This window comes from Oncorhynchus kisutch, linkage group LG23, assembly GCF_002021735.2.
Source record: "Oncorhynchus kisutch isolate 150728-3 linkage group LG23, Okis_V2, whole genome shotgun sequence".
NCBI classification, from domain to species: domain Eukaryota; kingdom Metazoa; phylum Chordata; class Actinopteri; order Salmoniformes; family Salmonidae; genus Oncorhynchus; species Oncorhynchus kisutch.
The window spans coordinates 25,726,718-25,751,385 of record NC_034196.2 but is presented as its reverse complement, the minus strand read 5'-3'; the positions used below and the strand labels follow the sequence as shown (position 1 = coordinate 25,751,385).

Below are 24,668 nucleotides of genomic sequence, written 5' to 3'. Positions count from 1 at the left end.
CAGCTACTGATTATACCATGCTTCTTAGATAACATCATTGCAGCCACTTTTAAGACTGCGTTCTAAAAGGTGCCCACAGTAGCTGTGATGATGAAGTGGCCATTGAGAGTGTAGACTGTAGCTTCCACCAACCTGTGCCATCTACGGCCAAAAGGAGAGACACTAAGGAACACCCCCCCCAGACTCAAGTCAGCTGGCGTCGCGCTATGGTCACCCTGGAGCCAGGGCTGAGGTCAATAGTCTGAAGGAACTGGACAGGTCATGAAGATGGATAATGAAACAGAAACACCACTATAATGTGGTTCATGAGGTTTCTGAATGGACGGTGTGAGGTCATCTCAGCTAACACATGATCAAAGAAAAACAACCTAGGCTGTTAACACCATAACCACGTGATATTCTTACTCATGTTCCCACTCAAACAGATGTGATCTCTATCGTGGGATATGCCATTAAGATTGTCCATTAAGATTATTATCAATCATACCGAATTAAAAGTACAATCAAATATTCGCCATATACTCTACCTTTTCCATCTTCTTGGCCTCGATGTGGCGCATCACCTGGTCTCTCCAATCCACTGGTACCCTTGCTCCTGCTCCCGGTCCTCCTGGCCCGTCCAACAGCGAGTGCTCAGACTTCACCCTGGCGTTTGGCCTTTTACTGGGGCTGACGTGCTGGTAGTTGAAGTCGCTGACCGACATGGTCCTCTCGGGCAGCTCATGGGGCTGTGGCCTGGCGGTGTGAGGCCTGGGGGCACAGGGTCCGTCGATGCTGTAGGTGCGGGCCGACAGAGGCCTCTGCATGGTCTGGGCTATGGCCAGCGGCCCCCGGCCCAGGGTGTGGATGTCCCTGTACGTCATGTAGTCTCCCTCGGTAACCTGCATGCGCCGGGGGTCCCCCATAGAGGCCGTGGAGGAACTGCTGCTCTGCCTCTGCAGGGTGCTGCTCCGTGGCTGACCACCGGGGGGCAGGTGTCTCTCCTTAGCCCACATGTCACCAGGCTGCTTGGGCCCCATGGGCGGGCCTCTCTGCTGGGCCTGGTGGGGATATGGAGGGGCCTGGTTGCGGTTGGAGTAGTTGGTGTTGGCCAGAGAGTGCTGGGGTGGAGGGAGGTAGCCCTGATCGGGGGGGACGGGGGTCCTATGGGTCCACAGGCCTTCTTTGGGCAAGGCGCTGCTGGTGTACTGGACGTTGTACTGAGGCGGCGGGCCCATGGCCATGCCTGAGGGGACGGGGTAGCGGCCAGTGCTGACAGGAGGCTTTGAGGAGCTGGAGAGCAGGTCGGAGGAAGAGGCTGAGGAGCCGGGGTAGACCTGGAAGGGCTGGTCATTGAGTAGGGAGGCTGACTTGCTGCGGACGATGCTTTGACCCTGGGCCCCCGGTAAGGCTCCGGCCATCCTGCCCACTACTCCACCCTCGTAGGAGCCCCCCTCAGTGTCCAAGGAGTACAGCTTCATCTCCCCTGTCTCGATGTTGGTGATGCTCTGAGCCTTGGCCACCCGGGACAGCTCCTCTGTGCTGCGAGACAGCGACATGTCACTGCTGGCCGTCACGCCCGCCGAAACAGTCCGCACCACAGACATGGCAGAGTCTAACCTCATGGGCGACACGGCCAATCCCTCGCTGGAGCGGCCGTTAAAGTGGTCGCCCATCTGGTTGCCGTTCTCCAAGTGGTCTGTAATGGGCGCCGTAGAGTTTTCGTTGTTATACGGCGGAGGCAAGTGGTGAAAGGCCTCCTTGGTGCTCGTGCCATTCTGACAGTCATCCAGTTGGACCCCCATGTTGTCCGGCTGCAGCGGCAGCTTAGCCACGTTCATGTTGATCTGGTCCCACTTGGTGTAGCTGTCGCCCATGCCGTTGTTGATACCCTTCTTGATGAAGGCCAGCCTCTCCTCCATGGACAGGTCGTAGTCCCCCACAATCTTCTCTGGCTTGGACTCGTAGGACTGCTGGTTCTTCAGGAGGGCCTGCAGGGTAGTGTCTGGGCCGTTGCCGTTCTGGAGGAGAGGGGTGCTTACCTTCTGCTGATTCATGTTCTCATCCTCTTGCCTGGAACAGAATGCATAACATAATGGTTTGTTGTTGTTGTCGAGTGTTCAGGCATTCAGAGTATAAGCATGGCAGCTGCGCAGGAACCCCGGCCTAAATTCGCAATGACTAGGAAATCCAACCCTCTTAGTTAGATCTAGTATGAACACATCCAAAGTTATTTCCTTAGTTGTGCCAACATTTCAAATGAGAAAAAAACCTTCACTGTTCTATGCTCCCTAGTGATCTTTTGATTAGGATGTTTAGAGCTTCTATTATAAAAGAAATTACATCCCTAATAGCAAGTAAACACCACCCTCCATTCTCAAGAAACCCTGAGAAAAACTAGACTTCACCCACCTGCTCTTGGGCAGGAAGGGCATCTTGGCCTCTCTCTCGGGGGTGCACAGGGAGTTGTCCTGACTGCTGTCCGTGGTCAGAGACACCGAGTCCGACATGCGTGACGGGGACGAACAGTTGCTGTTGTTCTGATTGCTGTTGGCCACTGTCTCGTCCAGCAACGAGTCAGCGTCTTTACCGTCATCTGTCCAACCAAGACAGGAGAACTCGGTCAGTGTGTACACATTCATAGTTACCAAACTGTGTACACTGAGGGCGCATGATGTAATCACCTTGTCAGTAGTTACATAGTTGTAGAACCATCTAACCGTGTACTACTTCTAGCAGTTGTTAATCCTAAAAGGAGCCATGTGTCTGCCGTGGTACCTTTTTTGTCTTTACTAAGTGCCACCACTTTGGGCTGGTTGATGGAGATCTCAATGAGAGGAGGTCTCATCTCCGCCATCTTCATCTCCTCCTCAGATGAAAGCTCCTCAGAATCCTGCAGAGAAAAAGACTTGACACAAACGACCACAAAATAAATGTGCAAGAGTCATAATGTGTATGGCCAGTGAGGTGTGATGTGTAGCACCGTTCAGAGTAGCGTACCTCCAGAGTGTCCTCGTGGTTCATGGTCTTGGTATTGTCCGAGGTCCGGAGTGAGGTCTTCTGGGAGGTGTAGGATTCAGAGGTCTCCAGGGGTACTGTGGAGTCCTGGACACAGACAGGTGCTTTGGGCTCCATCTCTACTGGCTTGCCATTGGCGCGGGGAGCCTCGATCACCTGGTCAAAACCCCAAACCAACAGAAGGTTATATAAAGCAGACTTGTTTCTGATACAGAGTTATTATTAGGTTGTTGTTGTTATGTCATTTGTTACCCATCTAACTTGTAATTAGGTGGCAAGTAAATATTGGACAGAACTGTAATAAAGTGTAACAGTGAATTAATGTACAATAGGCTCATTGGGATTCCTTGTATTTCCAATAGAAAATGTTTATATGCAAATACTTGTGAAACCATACACCACGTGGAGGAGTCTTAATTTTTATCTTAGGTTATTTTCCAATACAACACACTGTATCCAAGTTGTTTGTTGCCTGTATGTGTGTGTGTGTGTGTAGTTTGCACATCTGCCAATGTTTACAGACAATAGGCTCAACCTTGACTCCCACGTCCTGCACTCCCACATGGATCCGCTCATTAGGTTTGGCATCCTTCCCCGACTCGTCGCCCGACTCGTCCTCCTTCAGCCTGTGAGCGATAGACTGGGCCGTCTTCACCATGTTCTTCAGCTCATCTGGGTACGGTGTCGGGTAGCGCTTCAGGTTGCCCTCCTAAAGAGACATGCACACGTGAAAGAAAAAAAAAGAAAAAAACAGTGAACCAGGAGGGTTCCTCAGGGGGTGGGGAGAGGGACTTGGGTGAGGGACTTGGGTGAGGGAGGGGGAGCAGTTGAGCTCGGTTGCCAATGGAGGTGACACTGCTGCTCCTCAGTCAAAATGACAGCTTGAGAGGCGGTGTGCCTCTTCCCAGCAGGCCCGTCCTCCCAGTCTGATGGAGAGGCACTGCAGCCAGCCAGCCATATTGTGTCAGTGGCACACGTTGGAGACTGTGTGAAACACCACAATTGGTTTGAAAGAAATTATTCAGAACCTCCTCACTATGAAATGCAAGCAGCTTCCATTTCAGTGTGAGACAATAGACATTGGACATTCCTTAGAGACTCCGGTACAGGCAGTAACATGCAGACATCTCTCTTTAATACAAGGGAAGAGGGGAAGGCCAATCTGTGATAGGTAATGTGGCTGTAGCTTGAAGCCTTCTGATACATAAGGTGACTCAACAGACCTAGATTTTACATTCTAACAGGAGTCAGCAACAAAAAAAACATGCTTTTACACCAGAAAGCCCATTTGTATCCCTTGCCATAGTGTTTCAACAACCTTGACAACTTAGTAATGAGGACTGTGTAATGTGCGTAAGCATTGTGAGTACAGAGCAAGGTTATTTGACCCTCATTTTCCTCGCACGCCAACTGGACATCGTTTTTCATATACTTTCATTAGCTCACATTTGCATAATATCACCCTCTGACACTTTGTCAACCACACTAGCTACAATCTACAACACAGTGAGGAAAGAGAGGTGTGTGCATACTGTGTACACAAGTGTGTGTGTATCAGCGTGTGTGCATTTATGTACGTAAGCGGGTGCCTCTCGCTGTCTGCAAGTGTGTGTAATGTGCGGGCTGAGTACTGACCCGCGGAGGCGTCTCCCTCTCATCCTTGTCCTCGTCACACTCGAAGGCCACCTGGGCCCGCTGCTTCCTCTGCTCCTCCCACAAAGAGGGGTTGAAGCTCTCACTGTCAGAGTTAGGGATGCCTGAGGAGACACACACCACACATCCTCTTTCTAGCTGCACAAACCTTTATGCAGTATTCCAATTACATTTGTTACGCATACATCTACAGATAAAATAATTGAATAAAATGTTATGAAACCTTACCACAGTTATATACCACTAATTAACACATTCTCAGTTTTGTAAATGTATGTTTGTGTTATCAATACCACTTGATATCCAAACATGGTTGTGTGAGTTAAGTTAATAAGAGTATTAAAAATACAGGTGAGAATTCTGTTTGTTTTTGACAACTCAGCTCAGTCATGATTTCCGGACCAGTTCTCTCTAAGCCTGGGCTGTGTTTGAAGCCAAGTTTCCACTTCAGAGCAGTACAAAAGTTGTGTTGCTCGGAAACAGGTTAAGACTTTTTAATCTCACCCCCTCCTGAATCCATTTAGTTTCAATTTTGGAGATTTGCCTCTGTTCCCGGCCAACAATGAGAGCTTGTTTCAGGCCCAAAATGTTCAAAGCACCGACATTCCAATTAAGGGGCTGACTAGATCTGGCGGGTGCCCCAAAAACAAATTGGAACGCAATAGCAGTAAATTGATAAAATAACTGGGCCCCCCCCCCCTCAGATAAAGGAGATAAGGTGGCCAACACAACAACCATCCAAGACAATCACTTCCTGGTTGCCGGAATCACATGATCAAATTCATGATTGGAGTAAGATAAAGAATGAGAAGCAGTTAATGAAATATGATCATTGTGGTGGCGATCACACTGGAAGTTTGGCACTGAAACAACACAGTCAGCCTGGAATTTAGTAGGATGTGACCGACCTCGATGGTGGCCCAGTTATTTTAATAATCCCTGATCTGCCATAGATAGACTAATGAAATAGGAGGGGAAACATGACATTTGTGTATCTAAACACATACTATATAGATCAGTGATCACCACAAGGAGAGATGTATTGTAAAGGTGTTAGAACAGGACCTAGCCCATAGATAGTAGGTCTTTGTATTAGTTTAAAACTCCAGATTGTCTAGTACTCACAGTCCTCTGTCCTGGTCTGCTGGGGGAACATGTAGTTGGTGAGAACCGTCTTGTGGGTCTCTGGATCCTCCTCCTTCTGCAGAGGGATGAGAGGCTTCGACTGTGGGGGAGGGAAGAGAGAGAGAACATAAGACAGTGGTATAATAATACATGTTGAATATCCCGATGGCTTTTGAAAACTGTCATGAAACAGTCATAGGAATCTTTCATGAATAGGTCTACATATTCACTGGTGGAAATCATCCATTTAATTTGGTTTCCAGGTACACTAAGGGCTTTGGACAGTAGCATTAGGAGATGATCAGAGCTCTATTTCCCTGGAGGAGGGAAAATTAGGCCTTCCTCAACCTGGCTGACTTCAACCAGAGACATCCGGGTTGATTATTAAACTCTGTAGTGTGTGTGTGTGTGTGTGTTTCTGACTGTGTTGGGCAATTAAACCACAGTAGATAACAATCAATAAGAATCCCAGCTGGCAGGAGCTAACCCCCGTTCACATCATTACCACAACCTCCTAATTAAAACCCACTGGGGAAGAACTGGGCCTGTAATCACAAAGTGTGCTGATCTAGGATCAGGTCTCTCCTTTCTTACTGATTATGATTAGAAAGGCACAAACGATGCTAGATCAGCACCCTTACTACTCCAACGCTTTGTGAATACGGGCCCAGGGCTGCAATTAAAACATCAACTCTTCTGAAAAAGTGGACTGCTGGACTAACGTGTCCATCCAACCTATATTCAATCAAAACATGTCTCTTTGTTTTAAGGAGAGACTCTCTCTCTCTCCGGTCTCTGGTCAAATCCTCTCAGCACAGTGAGTGGTCAATGGCTGTTAGCTTGGGGCTTTGGAAAAAGGCCCTCCATGCAATATGGAGTGTGGAATTAGATACCGTGGAAGTGTTTTATTGGGTTTAAGCTGTGTTTTGACAGGTTGTACTGTGTCCAATGCGATTAGTCTGAGGCTGGCTGTCGGGAGCTGCTGGTTGCACAACTACACTTGGCCGCTCTTGAACCCCCGAGAAACAGTTACTGTAGGGGTGCCAAATGTGCCAAATGTTTCATTACACCATTTGAGGAGCGGAGAGACAAAGAAGTGCACTGCCGTCCACACGTTTGAGAGCAGCTCAGTGGCCACTCGTGTGTGTGTGTGTGTGTGTGTGTGTGTGTGTGTGTGTGTGTGTGTGTGTGTGTGTGTGTGTGTGTGTATGTGTCAGATACTCAATTACAGCTCTCCCTCCCACTCATACCATTCTGATGACACTCGAGGGAGGATTTTGAAATAAGAGGGTCATAAAACAACAAGCACCTCGATGCTCCATACAAACAATGAGTAAGTTTACGTGCAGACTAATAATTAGATATTAAACTGATTATGGCAGTAGACAGATTATGCAATAGTCATGTAAACACCTTACTCTGCTTATCTTAATCGGCGTTAAGGTCTAAATCGAAGTAAGCATTCGCCGATTAAAACACCTGGTTTTCTGAACAATGTTTCAAATTAGGACATGTAAACGTTAAATCGGTGTTCCAGCTGTGTATTTGATCTGTGCATGTGCTAGCAGCAGCCGAACGAGCCTCCCTCTTTAGCGCGAACAACTAGAAGTTGTTTTTCCACATACAAACTTTATATGTTTGAACTAAGAATCAAATATCCTTCCCAAAAATACAATTTTCACCTTGGTAGAACGTGTGTTTTGCTTGGTGATTTTCTGCATTTTTAAAGTGCCATCAGGTAGCCTGATTTCAGATGTGTCCATGTAAACAGAATTATTAGGGAAATCGTTCTTCTTGCAAAGCATGTAAACGTTTTAATCAAACTATTATATTCATCTGACTATCAACAATAATCACATTATTGTGTGCATGTAACCACACTCACTAAAGAGATTTCCCTACCAGTAAAGAAATAGCCTGTATGAAAAACAGAATATTGCCCTGAAAGCCCCATAGTGAAAACCAAGAGGCTGTGTACACACCTGGTTCTCAGACAGCCACATAGCAGTCATCTGGTTAAGCTTGGTGAAGCTGTAGGGAAGGTTCCTCAATCTGGACAGAGAAACACAGAGAAAGGCGTTATAGTAAAAGTCATGAAACACATTACCGACCTCAGAAAGATATGGGACAGACCTCAACTGACAAATAAAAGGAATGCACATGACCATGTGTCTGTATCCATAATGACTATAACCACACTTACTTGAGAGATACTGCCGTCCGATATTAAGAATGGCCCAAATCTTTGAGTACCATGTCTAACATCTATAGGACAACTTTCTAAAGCGCATAGAGAATCAGATAAGCCTACAGTACATTTTGAACAGGTAGCACATCGTGTTGTGTCTCCGACGCCAAAGTGGAGAGTGCAAAACGAGTGGTCCCAGGGTAATAAACGGGTCTCTTCCTCTCTATAAAAACTGGAGGATGGGAGCTTAATTCCAGCAGGCTGCAGAGTTACTGCCGAGTCATGGTAAAACCTATTTAGTGCTTCTGTTAGCGAGTGGAAAGGCCATGGCCACTGTGTCTCTTTCTAGGGCACTGCCTGGAAAAACCCCTGGAAATAACCTCCATCAGGAAGGAATTGGGGTTTTGTGAGTGTCTTAAATCAATCTACTTAATCTTCCTGGTCCAAACTTAGGCTTTAATTCCTGTATCATTATGCACCAATGATTAACTTTCACGATGTGTGTGTAAGTGTGTAAGTGTGTGTTCGTGTGCAAGGTGGGGGAATGCATTCTGATTCTGACATTTTCCTCTATTGTTGACACACACGGCCCGTGTGTGTGTGTGTTTTTAGTGCCTTATATAATCCACTTTGGTGGCGGGCGCAGCAGAAAGAGATTGCTCTGGTGCCAGCGCTGGTTCCAATAAGCTGGATGGACATGTTTTACAAGGCACATGTGGCAACGGTAGCATGGCTTTGCACAACAAAGGGAGCAGCTGGGAGACTGCTGACATTTTAACTACTGTGTTAAACTAGTCTGTAGACTACTGGAGCGCTCTAATGAAACGCTCTGAGAACACCAGAAATAATGAATCATATTGAATTGACTGATGTTTACGGCGATATACAAGAAAAAGAGTTGTGTCGATTAAAGATTGGGTTAGCAGTGTTTCCCCCCAGGAATTCTTTCTGCTGCAGTTTTAAAGCAAATTTCCTGCAATTCTACACATTTTGCCATGGTTTATGCTGTGATCTTGTTCTATATGTTTTATTCTTCCTTACTGTCTTGTTTTTATTTTGCTGGTTCTTTGTTCTAAATTATGAAAATATATTACTCCATTATCTTTTCGATATACTTTATATCGGGTTTTAGACTTATTTTTTGGATTGGCAGTAACAATTTAGCAGCGGCGTCCAGGACATAAAATGTACTTTTTGGTCCACCAGCCACTCAGAGTCTTTATCAGACAAAAAGAGTCTTTTTCAGACAAAAAGAGTCTTTATCAGAGGGCGGGCGGGGGGGGGGGGGGTTACCATGGAAACACAACTTGAAACACCTTTGTGCCTGTGAGACTGACATGCTGGCTAGGCCGGCTATGCAGGTACACCATCGTGTGCATGTTGATTTTGTCCACCCACACCAGACGCGATCAGGTCACGCAGGTTGAAATATCAAAACAAACTGAACCAACTATATTAATTTGGGGACAGGTCGAAACGCATTAAACATTCATGGCCATTTAGCTAGCTTGCTGTTGCTAGCTAATTTGTCCTGAAATGCACAAGGTCCTCTAGTCTGACAATTAATCCACAGAGAAAAAAGGGGAAACCTAGTTAGTTTCTAGTAATCTCCCCTCCATCAGTTTACTTCTTCTTTGGACTTTATATGGCGGTTGGCAACCAACTTTAAAAGTGCATTATCACCACCGACTGGAGTGTGGACCTCAGTTCAGCTCAGTATATGTTCCTAAGAACCAATGAGGAGATGAGAGAGGCGGGACTTGCAGCGCATCAAGTGTAAAAAATAGAACCAAGTTCTATTTTAGTGCCTGGCTACACAGACGCTCGTTAATGCGCAAGATCAGTTTGGATAAAATGATTGAATAACATGACCGTGTACATTTATTGTGCAACGCTCGCGCACATAATGCTCGCGCCATGAATGTTTCATGCATTTATACCTGTCCCCAAATTAATATAGGTGGTTCAGAGTTATATTATATTTCAACCTGCACGTCTGGTGTGTGTGGACAAAATCATCAACATGTACGCAATGGCGCAAGAGCATGCCCGGTCTAGTCAGCTTGTAGTAGAAGCACTGTCTCCTCTTTCCTAGCAGTTGAAACTCAAACATTGAAAAACAACCTAGCTTGTGAACAAAACAATGTGAATAGCCAAGAAACACAAGGACAAAGTTTCACTGAAGTAGACTTTCGTTTCAAGTAAATTAGACCAACTTTCATGACTGCGCAGCACTTCTAAAAAATTATCTTTCACTCAGCTATTCATGTGTACACAGCCCCTAGACAGGCAGTGTTGCAGCGCGAGTCGGAATAGACTATATAGGATTCGTAGTTCTTTGACTTTGTGAGATTAAATTAACCAGCTATGAAACAAAATGGCAGAAATACTTTGAAAGCCTCTACTGCAGCATTTATTTTACTATAAATGTGATCATAATTGCCCATTTTTATTCACACATATGAGTTAAATGTTCGCACTGTGGAGCCCTGACCACCCACCAACTTCGCTGGTAAAATAGACATCTTACCAAAATCTACCTGCATTTGGCAGGTGGCTTGTGTTCATTTTAGGACTTGGGGGCATCTGCTAAATTAATATATGTGACACTATGTGATGCTGTCAAGTTTGGAGAGAGAGAGAGCAAGAGAAAGAGAGGAGGAGCATAGCCTCTATGTGTATGTGACTCCTCATTCAACTCTGACAAATCTGTTACCTTACGCTGATAGTACTACTGATTAACTTGCAATCTACAGTATATGCCAATATTTTCTAAAATGCCTCTACACATTTGTTACCCCTGTGTTATGGTGATTCATGTTCCCCTGTATTATCTGGGATAAGGGGTGTAGCAGGGTGGAGATGGGGGTTAGACAGGGGGCAAAACAGAAGTAAAAGGAGGAGAGACAGGGGAAAAATAGGAGTACAGGGGAGTGAGACGGATGAGTTGCCCCAAACTAATCATAATATTAGCCAACCTTTGTAAATTAAAGAGGCATCATCAAATCTGGTCTCCTGCCTGTCTGGCTGCTCTTCAGATTGCATCAACAATCTGACTGGACTGCCACGGGGCTGAGACTTGGGGGAGAGAAAGGCGGAGGCTAGACTCACTTGTTGTCGCTGAGATTGATGACCTTGAGCTTGGTCATGTCTCCCATCTCCTCAGGTAGAGACTCCAGCTTGTTGGAGTGCAGGAACAGCACAGTGGCACTCTTCCAGCTGCCCATCTGGGTGATGTGGGGAGGAGAGAGAGAGAAAGCGAGCGAGACCAGGAGACATCAGCACACAGCTGAGGCTGGGCACAATAAATTGCCGTATGCGCACCCACGCATGCACACACACGCATTCATGTTTTATAAATAAGCAAACATTAGCACAGCGTGCACACAATAACACCAACACCCACTGACACACACACAGTGTTTGACCCCCATGCTCACCTCTGGGGGCAGCTGTGTGAGGAAGTTGTGGTCTGCGGCAAAAGTGCGTATGCTGACACACTGTCCAATGGAGGAGGGCAGAGCCTCGATCTCGTTAAAACTACAGTCAAGCTCATCCAGGGCTGCTAGACTATATAGAAAGAAGAGTAGGAAGAAACAGGGGGAAAAGAGGAGGAGGGCTTTTCATTTAGGACAACTAAACAGAGTTTATGTCTCATTGATTCCAGAGGCCTTTTTTCGCAAGGGGCGAGAGGGTTTTATACCACAGTGGGGGAAGAGAGTCCTAAAAATGTATTTTTCCTGCTCGAACTAGCCAACATTCAGAGGAATCTTCTGACTAACTGTCAGGTTCCAATATCGTCTAGGACTGCACTATACGGCATATGACCCTTTATGAAGAAAAAAAAGAAGGAAAAAAAAAGAGTGAAAGATACTCGCTGGAGAATAGAGGTTACTCTACATCCGAGACTCTTCCAGATCTGGTTCTCATTATTCTGTTTGGAGTTTGGCTCAGGAATATGCAAGCCAGCATTCTCTGAATATATCTGGGGTTGCTATTCCAGCATTCATTTAAAAATACATACTGTGCATTAATTATTCACGTGGACCTGAATTTAAGATGGAGTTGAGCCAGAGTTTTCCCTCCTGGAATCCAATGGGAGCTCTGGTGTTAAAATAAGGACAGGTACAATGATACCCAATATCCTCTTAGCTGGAGCAACAACAGACAAGATCAGGGCCTTATTGGCATCTCAGAGAAGGAGTGCTGATCTAGCATTAGTTTAGCCTTTTAGATCATAATGAATACAATTATATGGACAAGGGAATCTGATCCTAGATCGGCACTCCTAATCTGAGATGCTTTGTGAATTCGGGCCCAGGCCTATATTCGCGTCATAAAAAATTCCAACATTAACTGAAATGGTTGGCCAAGGTCAGTTAGAATAGTTTTTATCAACTGCAGACAGGGCTCTAAAGCGCGACCATTTTGGTCACATATGCTACTACATATTTTTCTGTGCACCCTTACATGATACTTTGGAGGCACCGTGCTCCTAGAAAAATAATCACCCAGATAATAATTGTTGTAATGAATAGGCTTCGTATCGTTGTTTTTAAGTGCCGTAAAGATAAAAAGCGAGCGCAGATTTGTTACTGTCATGGTTGCACCATTACTAAAGCGAAAACAGATTGCTTCTAGCATAAAACAGATACAAATATACACGATATATACAAACATATGTGGACAACACTTCAAATGAGTAGATTTGGCTGTTTCAGCCACACCAGTTGCTGACAGGTGTATAAAATTGAGCACACAGCTATGCAATCTCCATAGACAAACATTGGCCTTACTGAAGAGCTCAGTGACTTTCAACGTAGCACCGTCATAGGATGAGTCTGTTCCTCAAATTTCTGCCCTGCTAGAGCTGCCCTGGGCAACTGTAAGTGCTGTTATTGTGAAGTGGAAACGTCTAGGAGCAACAACAGCTCAGCCATTAAGTGGTAGGCCACACAAGCTCACAGAACAGGAATGCCTTTTGTCCACGGTTGCGACACTCACTACTGACTTCCAAATTGTCTCTGGAAGCAACGTTAGCACTAGAACTGTTCGTTGGGAGCTTAATAAAATGGGTTTCCATGGCAGACCAGCCACACACAAGCTTAAGATCACCATGCGCAATGCCAAGAGTCGGCTGGAGGGATGTAAAGCTCATTGACATTGGGCTCTGGAGCAGTGGAAACTTGTTCTCTGGAGTGATGAATCACGCTTCACCATCTTGCAGTCTGACGGACGAAACTGGGTTTGGTGGATGCAAGGAGAATGCTACCTGCCTGAATGCATAACGCCAATAGTAAAGTTTGGTGGAGGAGGAATAATGGTCTGGGGCTGTTTTTTATGGTTCGGGCTAATGCCCCTTAGATCCAGTGAAGGGAAATCTTAACACAACACTATACAATGACATTCTAGATAATTCTGTGCTTCCAACTTTGTGGCAACAGTTTGGGAAAGGCCCTTTCCTGTTTCAGCATGACAATGCCCCCGTGCACAAAGCAAGGTCATTACAGAAATGGTTTGTCGAGATCAATGTGGAAGAACTTGACTGGCCTGCATAGAGCTCTGACTTCAACCCCATCGAACAACTTTGGGATAAATTGGAACGCCGACTGTGAGCCAGGCATAATCGCCCAACATCAGTGCCCGAACTAACTAATGCTCTTGTGGCTGATTGGAAGTCCCCGCAGTAATGTTCCAACATCTAGTGGAAAGCCTTCCCAGAAGAATGGAGGCTGTTATAGCAGCAAAGGGGGAACCAACTCCATATTAATGTTCAGAATTTTGGAATGAGATGTTCGACGAGCAGGTGTCCACATACTTTTGGTCATGTAGTGCATATTTTTTTATTTGTGGGAATACTTGGATTGGGAAACTATTTCCTGAATTAAATACATGTTCACCTGAATTAAATACATGTTCAGCTGATTTTACAGTCCTAATTATTGATTTTTTTACTAAAAAACATTTAAAACACTTTGCTGGGCGGTTCTGGACCACGGGTCGACTGTTGCCAATCTCTGCTCTTGTCATGCCCTGACCATAGAGAGCTTTTCATTTTCTGTGTTGGTTGGGGTGTGATAGTGACTAGGGTGGGTCATCTAGGTGATTAGTGATTTATGTTGGCCTGGTATGGTTCCCAATCAGAGACAGCTGTTTATCGTTGTCTCTGATTGGGGATCATATTTTGGCAGTCATTTCCCCATTGTGCTTTGTGGAATCTTGACTATGGATAGTTGCCTGTTAGCACTATTATTTAGCTTAATGTTTCGTTTGGTATTTTGTTGTTTTTGTTCGGTGTTCATTTAATAAAGGAAAATGAACGCCTACCACGCTGCACATTGGTCCACTCCTTATAACGATCGTGACAGATCTATAGCAACGGAGTAAAGAGAGGAATCTGAGTCCGCTTCTCAGAAGTCAAGACAAGGGACAAACAAGAGCGTAAGTAACCGACGACAATATTGGTCAAAATGTAAAACAAATGTAATGAAATGCAAGATGATTAAATACATTTAATCAATATGCTTTACAATCCTGGTTTGGGATAAAACCACAGTTCCCCTTGAAATCACAATCATAATCCTGCCCAGAAGCTTTTCCTAATCTGGGACCAGGAAATATAAATTAACAAACAGGGTAATTGGCAACGTTTGGGAAACAAAAAACAACTAAAATGGAACAGAAAGGAAAAATTATGAAATTATAACTCTGTCAAACTTAAAACATAGCTAAAGCATAAACCAAGTGGCCATTTTAAAACAGTCAATCTTGAAATGCTAGTTGGCTACCCCACAAAATATGTTGTTGGATTAAAATCAATTTGTCGCTCCATATGAATGATCACATCTATAGTGAGAGGTCAGAGATCAAGTGTTAACCCCCGCCTGTAATGACTGTGTTACCAGGGGCATAATCACTACTCCAATTCTGTTGCAAAACATTTCTTCAAAGGAACAAAATGGAATGGGAAGGGACCTACCCACATTTTTCCAATAAACACTTGTTTTAGTGGCAAAACTGTTTGGCAATTGATCACACCCCTGGCAGCATCAGTCAATCACCAATAGCTGGCCTCCTCACCTGTCATCAATCGATGAGTGTTGGCCTAGCAGAATTAAACAGGGGCTTTAATCTGTCAATACGGTATTCGGAGGTTCCTCAGGTCAGGACTACCATTGACTCCATTCACAATGGAGGAGCCAGGCTTAGATCACTCACCTATATAATTGGGACTCAATCGTCTCATATCTGGCGCGTTTGTAGAAACAGGTCAATTAATCAAACCTAGCTCTACATTGGTGTACTGTACTGCAGCGTTCTGTGATATGTCTGGATGATCAAGATGATCAATGCAAACCAATCAGGGTGGGTTTAGTTGTTTAAAACCTATGGCTTTAATTGTACTCACCCTCCGACGGAGTCTGGCAGATACATGAGCTGGTTCTCGTCCACTTTTAGGGCGGTTAGTTTCTTCAAGGAGCCTGAGCGGGAAGGAACAGGGAGAAAGAGGGGAGCATGAAAGAGAGAGAGAAGTCAGCGAGAGGGGTGTTAGAGAGAGACGGAGAGAATAAGAGAGAGGTAAGAAGACAGAGAGAGAAAGATAAATAGTGCATTAGGCTACAGCACACAGATACTGATTCTGATTCTCAGCTGCATCACCTAAAGAGGAGTATCCTTTACAGTTACGGAACAGATGTATTCATACCACCATCTGGTTTATGTAACTAGTTTATGACCATAGATTGGGGCCGAATAAATTGCAGACTGACTCCAACTGTATGCAATGCTTTATCTTATTTGATGGGAAAGCAGAGCATGCCCTGTATCTCTTTTTTTCAGAGTGACACCAACATATCATACCAAGAGGCAGTGCTTACACTGCAGTAATTTAGCTGTGCCGCTGCGCCATGACAAAATCATTGCGCCACGCAAATAAAATATGGAACATCAGAAAATATTTATAATGCAGGGCACTTTGAATTATATTCAAAGCGCACTCAAGTTACGAGAGTTATAGGGTGGGAATTACCAGAATCGAATACAGGGGTACTCAACTCTTAACCTACGTGGTCCAGAGCCTGCTGGTTTTCTGTTCTACCTGACAATTAATTGCACACACCTGGTTTCCCAGGTCTAAATCAGTCCCTGATTAGAGGGGAACAATGAAAAACATGCAGTGGAACTGGCTTCGAGGTCCAAAGTTAAGTTTGAGGGGAATATAGGCTGCAAAAATAGGCTACATTTATTTAGTAGAATCAAACTTACCAGCCGCACTGGTTTACACTTTATATGGCCTGCGTATGGTCTAATGAACGAAAGCCTAAATTCATGTAATAATGAACTGATTTATCGAAAACAAATAGGCCTACCTGCTTGCACTTTGTGCAGCCTGTGTATCCATCTACTGTGTTGTTGTCCTTCCAAACTGGGGATTTCACTTGTGCAGCACCTGATTCCACGAAGGTGTTGTAGCCTATTCGCTTATCATAAACTTTCTTTTTATTTCTCCGGTTAGGCCTACATTAGCCACTTTCGTGTGAGCTAGGCTATCCAGATAAAGTAAACTTGACAACAAGTCGTATTCTCACATGGAGAGGGGGAACATAATCTCTACATGTGTACAAATTAGAACGTTTTAGCACCACACAAATAAGGGACAGTTCCCGACTCCACACACACTCAATGCGTAGCTGGCTGGTAGCCTTATGTCTGCCTCACCACTCACAGAATAGAATTCACAACACAATGTAACACAATAAGCTCCTGGGTTTTTTAGAAGTGGAGGAGAGATTGTTTTTGTAAGAAGTATTGACATGTTGAATGCACCAAGTGGTCTGTTTAAACTACTAGCACACAGCTCAGACACCCATTCAAACCCCACATGACATGCCACCAGAGGTCTCTTCACAGTTCCCAAGTCCAGAACAGACTATGGGAGGCGCACAGTACTACATAGAGCCATGGTTACATGGAACTCTATTCCACAGTACTACACAGAGCCATGATTACATGGAACTCTATTCCACAGTACTACACAGAGCCATGGTTACATGGAACTCTATTCCACAGTACTACACAGAGCCATGGTTACATGGAACTCTATTCCACAGTACTACATAGAGCCATGGTTACATGGAACTCTATTCCACAGTACTACATAGAGCCATGGTTACATGGAACTCTATTCCACAGTACTACATAGAGCCATGGTTACATGGAACTCTATTCCACAGTACTACATAGAACTCTATTCCACAGTACTACATAGAGCCATGGAACTCTATTCCACAGTACTACATAGAGCCATGGTTACATGGAACTCTATTCCACATCAGACAAAATGATGCAGCGTTGAAGCTGAACACAGTGGCCTCCATCAAACCAAGATTGAACTCTTTGGCCTGAATGTCAAGCGTCATGCCTGGAGGAAACCTAGCACCATCCCTACGTTGAAGCATGGTTGTGGCAGTATCATGCTGTGGGGATGTTTTTTAGTGTCAGGCACTGGGAGACTAGTCAGGATCGAGGGAAAGATGAACGGAGCAAAGTACAGAGAGATCCTTGATGAAAACCTGCTCCAGTGCTCAGGAACTCAGACTGAGGCGAAGATTTGTCTTCCAACAGACCCTTAGCACACAGCCAAGACAATGCAGGAGGGGCTTCGGGACAAGTCATTGACTGTCCTTGAGTTGCCAATCCAGAGCCAGGACTTGAACCCAATTGCACCTCTCTGTAGAGACCTGAAAATAGCTGTGCAGAGACGCTCCCCATCCAACCTGACAGAGCTTGAGTGGATCTGCTGAGAAGAATGGGAGAAACTCCCCAAATACAGGTGTGCCAAGCTTGTAGGGTCATACCCGAGAAGACTCGAGGCTGTAATCGCTGCCAACAGTGTACTGAGTAAAGGGTCTGAATACTTATGTAAATGTGATATTTCAGTTTTTATTTGTAATTAATTTGCCAAAATGTCTAAAAGCCATTTTAGGATTTTGTGTGTAGATTAATGAGAAAAAAAAGTATTTATTCAATTTTAAAAACAAAACTGTAGCGTAACAACATTTTGAAAAAGTCATGGGCTCTGCATACTTTCTGAATACACAGTATATTTGAGCCATTCATTCCAGAAGGAAATTATATTACAGACAATATTTCTCTTCACTTCAGAATAACAACCAAGCTGTTCATTAGACACACAATAGCTGACAGATGCAGTGGCCCTATGTCTGGTCACTGGGCTACGTCAAACAGACTTTATTATGGGGTAAAGAGATGGGCACTTAGTGTGTGTATGTTTGTGCATGCATATTTGTGTCAGTCTCTCTGTGTGTGTGTGTGTGTGTCTGTGTGAGTGTCAGTATTTGTGCCAGTCTGTGTGTGTGTGTGTGTGCGCGTGTGTGTACATAGCTGCTCACCTATGGATCCGGGCAGCTGTGTGAGTGCATTGTTAGAAAGCAGTAGGTCCTGCAGGCTCTCACAGCCACAAATCTGCTCGTCCACCATCTCCAGGTTGTTCTTGGAGACGTCAAGGTAGGACAGCTGCTTCAGAGTGCCTAGCATCTGGAGATCACACACGGGTATGAATACAAACACACAGGGGCACAGACACGCCCAAACACACACACAGAATCCTTTATTAAATGACGTTCCATTCAGATAGTAATGTCTTTTGTGTATTTTTCCTTTCTAGATATTGTTTACTGTTTTTGACAAATCTCTCGAAGGTCCCCTTGAAAGTACAAATGAGGTGGGATTAGCACTAGGCTATATATAGGGCATTGATCTCTACTGAAATGAGAAACAGGGAGGTTTGAGGCTGACGGGGCTAATTCAACTTGGAATTATATCGAGGGGTTAAAACAGTCACAGGAATACCCCTGGCCTGACCAATCTGAACACAGGAATACCCCTGGCCTGACCAATCTGAACACAGGAATACCCCTGGCCGGACCAATCTGAACACAGGAATACCCCTGGCCTGACCAATCTGAACACAGGAATACCCCTGGCCTGACCAATCTGAACACAGGAATACCCCTGGCCTGACCAATCTGAACACAGGAATACCCTTGGCCTGACCAATCTGAACACAGGAATACCCCTGGCCGGACCAATCTGAACACAGGAATACCCCTGGCCTGACCAATCTGAACACAGGAATACCCCTGGCCGGACCAATCTGAACACAGGAATACCCCTGGCCTGACCAATCTGAACACAGGAATACCCCTGGCCTGACCAATCTGAACACAGGAATACCCCTGGCCTGACCAATCTGAACACAGGAATACCCCTGGCCTGACCAATCTGAACACAGGAATACCCCTGGCCTGACCAATCTGAACACAGGAATACCCCTGGTCGGACCAATCTGAACACAGGAATACCCCTGGCCTGACCAATCTGAACACAGGAATACCCCTGGCCGGACCAATCTGAACACAGGAATACCCCTGGCCTGACCAATCTGAACACAGGAATACCCCTGGCCTGACCAATCTGAACACAGGAATACCCCTGGCCTGACCAATCTGAACACAGGAATACCCCTGTCCGGACCAATCTGAACACAGGAATACCCCTGGCCTGACCAATCTGAACACAGGAATACCCCTGGCCTGACCAATCTGAACACAGGAATACCCCTGTCCGGACCAATCTGAACACAGGAATACCCCTGGCCGGACCAATCTGAACACAGGAACCAGAAAGCCTGCAACCCCCCCTAAACACAGTGAAATGCTGTGTACAGATCACCGTTCTTAGGCATTGTTTATTTTGTAATATATTTTTTATAATGTTCTGCATTGAGGCCAGGTACAACTCAGTAATCTTAAGAGGAATAGCCTATAATTGCAGGGTTGGTGGTGGTGCTGTCAAAATGCTAGCGGCGCACTAATGTTTTAATTATGACCTATTTACCAAACAAGCTTGGCATATCCATGAGAAAGAAAGAGAGGGACAGAGGGGAAAAGAGAGACAGAGAGAGAGAGAGCGAGAGACCTTACGCAACAGAAGGTGTGCTGACAACGAACAATAACAAAACACAATCGTTTGAATTATCACTGAAGGATGTTGAATCAACAGATTAATTGGTCTGTGGCTTCGTCATTCGTGACATGAATCTTATTACGATGGGCATGCAGCAAAACTACCCAGAGTACAACAGATGCATTATTACAACTTCATAACATTGCCATAACATTGCCATTGCATTATCGTCATCGTTCACGTCTATAATAATATAATATGTTAGCTTGAACAAAGCAATGTTGATCAAAACAGTTTATTTTACCTTCATTTTACCAGGCAGGTTAATTATGAACAAATTCTTATTTATAATGACAGCTCTGGGGGAATGACTCATCACCATACTGTAGGTAGGAGAAGACAGGACAGACACTATGAAAGTCGAGGCACTGAACAGGAAGACTAAGCCTATGGGGAGTTGAATGGCAGTTCATCATTTTACCCCTGGTAGGAATGTCAGTCTGTTTCCATCCATCCACAACTCTTTGATTCCAGTGAGCTGCTCCAATACCTCAGGCTGGAAAAAATAGAGAGAGAAAGAGAGAGGGAGAGCGAGACAGAGAGCGAGACAGAGAGTGAGACAGAGAATGACACAGAGAGCGAGACAGAGAGCGAGACAGAGAGCGAGACAGAGAGCGAGACAGAGAGCGAGACAGAGAGCGAGACAGAGAGCGAGACAGAGAGCGAGACAGAGAGCGAGACAGAGAGCGAGACAGAGAGCGAGACAGAACGAGACAGAGAACGAGACAGAGAACGAGACAGAGAGTGAGACAGAACGACACAGAGCGCGACACAGAGCGCGACACAGAGAGCGACACAGAGAGCGACACAGAGAGCGACACAGAGAGCGACACAGAGAGCGACACAGAGAGCGACACAGAGAGCGACACAGAGAGCGAGACAGCGAGATGGAGAGAGAACGTGACAGACAGCAAGACAGCAATACAGCAAGAGAGAGACAGCGAGTGAGAGAGACACGCATAGAGAGACGGTAAGGGCGAGAAATGTTAGATCAATTAATTTACAACCATACAGGAATAATTGTGCATATTAGCCCTACAATTAGCCATACAGTCTCTCAGACACTTTAAAGGGATGCAAATCATTTGTCTGAAGTGACCTCTTGACTAATTTCCCTCCTCCACACAGATCTGAGAGAAGCAGGCGGGTTACCCCGTAGGGCCTGTCTCCATATTGCTGTCACCTGTCTTCTATCTCCAGATCAGTGAACAAAGATGGGGAGATGGAGATGAAGACACTGACTTCAGAGTACTGAGGTTCAGCCTTGGGAGGACAGAAAGACAGACAGACACTCACCACTTCAGTGAACTCGTTACTCCCCAAGTCCAATCTCTCCAGCTGGGTGAGCTTGTGCATGCTTCTGCAGAGGGAAAGGGAAAGAGAAAGAGATTGATGTTGAGCAAAGGAGCTGGGAATACAAGGAGTCAACCACAACAGCAGCATTTGTGTGCTCATTCATTCATGTGTGTGTGTGTGCGCGTGTGTGTGTGCACAAACAGTGTCCCTGTAGTCTAGTTTCTTAAAAGACTGCTTTATGTGGTATATCACCCATGGCCTGTTATAGCAGTCTCCAGCCCAGGCTTCACTCTCACACATTTAAGGCCGATTTCGTCACAGCAAAAAGCAGCATAACATTTCACACAGATACTCAGACGGTTATGTTACACCAGGGGGGCATGAAGAATTTAACGACATGGCAAAGACGTTTGTTCAGGGTTGGGATGTGGAATTGGAGACAAGTGGGAGTGGAGTTGCTGGGTGGGGGTTAGAATGAAGTTCAAAGATAAAGTCTAAAAAATAATCAAACGTTTGAATGACACTGAGGGGCAGTGTTTTTACAGCTAATGCTGGTTTGCCTGAGGCTGATGCCGTGCAGGTGTTTGTACACATGCATATACACACACTCTCATTCAAATACACACATATACACACACATATGTAAATAGTGTCAGACATGCACTCAAACATATAAAGTTGGCCTTGCTGTTATGGTTTTAGTTGTCCTTGATGTCTTTTTTTTCCTTTACATTGTTTCTGTTTTCTTTTGTCTCGTGAGTTCATTTTCTTGGTTGTTGGTGCATTGGGGGGGTTCTTGGGAGTGGAGAATGGAATACATTTTACTTTATTTTTTTGGGGGGGGTGACTGTGGGGGGGGTCTCGGACGGTTGAGGGACAGCTATGGGGAACGTCCCTGTTTTTTTTGGCCTTGTGGGAGATCTGTCGACGTGCCCTTGAGCAGGGCATTGACCCTGGATGCTTCTGTGTGTCGCTCTGAATGGGAGTCTGTTGGATGACTGGGATGTTGTAGTTGTTGAGTGGCTTCACTGTAAGTATATTGTATGTTTTGGATATTCAATAAGAAAAAACATTTTTTTGTTTAAATAAGGATGGACGCGATGTTGGTCGAACACTTTCCTCCATATCCAGGCTTGCTTTGAGTTTCATTGATTTCTAACAAATTGTCAGCAATAGATTTTCAGATTTCTCTTCGGGTCTGGGGGAAATCATAGGCATTTATATTTACAAAATAAAATAAAGTAAAAAATAAAATAAAAAGTAACACAATAAAATTACACAACAATAACGATATACAGGGGGTACACCGGTACCGAGTAAATGTGCTGGGGTACAGGTTAGTCGAGGTAATCTGTACATGTAGGTAGGGGTAAAGTGACAACGCATAGATAATAAACAGCGAGCAGCAGCAGTGTAAAAACAAAGCAGGGGGAGGGTGTCAACATAAATAGGCCAGGTGACCATTTGATTAATATTTCAGCAGACTTATAATTTGGGGGTAGAAGCTGTTAAGGAGCCTCTGGACCTAGACTTGGCGCACTGGTACCGCTTGTCATGCCGTAGCAGAGAGAACAGTCTATAACTTGAGTCTTTGCCAATTGTTTGGGCTTCCTCTGACACCGCCTAGAATATAGGTCTTGGATGGCAGGACACTTGGCCCCAGGGATGTATTGGGCTGTACGCACTACCCTCTGTAGCACCTTACGGTCAGATGCCTAGCAGTTGCCATAGCAGGCGGTGATGCAACCGGTAAGGATGCTCTTGATGGTGCAGCTGTAGAACGTTTTGAGGATCTGGGGAACCATGCCAACTCTTTTCAGTCTCCTGAGGGGGATCAGGTGTTGTTGTGCCCTCTTCACAACTGTCTTGGTGTGTTTGGACCATGATAGTTTGTTGGTGATGTGGACACCAAGGAACTTCAAACTCTCGACCCGCTCCACTTCAGCCCCGTCGATGTCAACGGGGGTCGGTTCGGTACCCCTTTTCCTGTAGTCCACGATCATCTCTTTGTCTTGCTCACATTGAGGGAGAGGTTGTTGTCCTGGCACCACACTGCCAGATCGCTGACCTCCTCCCTATAGGCTGTCTCATCGTTATCGGTGATCAGGCCTACCATTGTTGTGTCGTAAGCAAACTTAATGATGGTGTTGGAGTTGTGCTTGGCCACACAGTTGTCAATTGTAGCTGACAATGAGATGTAAGGATAAAAAGGGATATTCTGTCAATGGTCTAAGGATATGTACACTCAAACCATCACCACAAGGGTAAACAACTAGATTCCCCTCTCCTCTGATGGCCCAGATGCCTACAGCGATGACTCAGAGATGACCTTTCCTCTACCCATTAATGCTCTCTCGCGCGCACACACACACACTGAAGTGCACACTGGATGGGGAGAGCTTAGAGACCATGAGAGGAACAACCAGGGGACTCCAGGAGCATAATACAATGCATTAGTCCCTGTCCCTCTCTGTGGCATTAATCTGAGTGTCCTTGTACAAGTGCACACTCCTGTGAAGTACTCATACAGGGCTTTGGTACACACTACCATTGGTGATATAATACTGACGGGTGATATAATACTGATGGGTGATATAACAACCGTGAGGTCAGCCATTATATCAAAGATAATTTCAACATCTATCCCACACTTCGCTGACATGCTGTGTAGACCCACAGATATAGTAGAGCTGGATGCTATATGATGATTACAACATGAATGACCATTATATAACACAAAACATGATAATACATAAGTGTTACTTAGACAAACAACAAAGCCTAAACACAACCTATAATATCAGATGAAGTGTGTTCGGCTAATTATTTAATATGACAGCTACTACTAGGGGAAATAAACAATAGATAAATAGAAGAAAAGAATGGCGAAGGGCTTGGTTATATTTGGGAACAGATCAGCTAAGTAATTTCTCAGTGGGGATGAACCTGTAGGTTAATTTCCAAATGGCACACCTTTCTCCTTATAGTGCACTACTTCTGACCACGGCCCATAGGGTTCCGGTCAAAAGTGCTTCACTATATAGACAATTGGTTGCAATTTGGGACGCAGCCCGAGTCCTCAAGACTCCCAGTCAAACCAAACACTGCTCGGTACTGGGGGTTAACAGTAATGCTCTTCCCTCTGTGGAGGCTGTTTCGTCTTCGCTGCTCCTCAAAACATCACCCTTTAATCCATACCATGTATACCGTTCCGACTGAACAACCAAACTGTACAACGAGGCGGTTTCACGGCGACCTCTAGGGTTGCCGTCGTAATAAATGTTGGGTTGGATATAAAAACACGGCAGTATTTTCGGACGGTGATAGCACGCTGAGCGTCCGCCAGCGTCGGAACATTCCT

At 45.2% G+C, this 24,668-nt stretch overlaps 1 protein-coding gene across 4 annotated transcripts in view; it reads right to left on the bottom strand.

The window, feature by feature from the left end:
• Positions 1 to 24,668, bottom strand: part of LOC109868544 (erbin) — a 115,728-nt gene that overhangs the window by 16,894 nt on the left and 74,166 nt on the right. For 2 of the 4 annotated variants that reach the window (XM_031802304.1, XM_031802306.1), the window contains exons 8-21: positions 21,308 to 21,371; positions 20,433 to 20,507; positions 18,376 to 18,520; positions 15,372 to 15,444; positions 11,404 to 11,533; positions 11,075 to 11,190; positions 7,758 to 7,827; positions 5,776 to 5,875; positions 4,633 to 4,754; positions 3,533 to 3,706; positions 2,980 to 3,153; positions 2,758 to 2,872; positions 2,392 to 2,575; positions 528 to 2,052 (exon numbers count right to left, since the gene is read on the bottom strand). In XM_031802304.1, the coding sequence (XP_031658164.1) occupies positions 528 to 2,052; positions 2,392 to 2,575; positions 2,758 to 2,872; positions 2,980 to 3,153; positions 3,533 to 3,706; positions 4,633 to 4,754; positions 5,776 to 5,875; positions 7,758 to 7,827; positions 11,075 to 11,190; positions 11,404 to 11,533; positions 15,372 to 15,444; positions 18,376 to 18,520; positions 20,433 to 20,507; positions 21,308 to 21,371 (3,067 nt within the window). Of the gene's footprint in view, positions 1 to 527; positions 2,053 to 2,391; positions 2,576 to 2,757; positions 2,888 to 2,979; positions 3,154 to 3,532; positions 3,707 to 4,632; positions 4,755 to 5,775; positions 5,876 to 7,757; positions 7,828 to 11,074; positions 11,191 to 11,403; positions 11,534 to 15,371; positions 15,445 to 18,375; positions 18,521 to 20,432; positions 20,508 to 21,307; positions 21,372 to 24,668 lie in introns of all 4 variants that reach the window. The other 2 variants (XM_031802303.1, XM_031802305.1) reach the window with 1 other exon arrangement.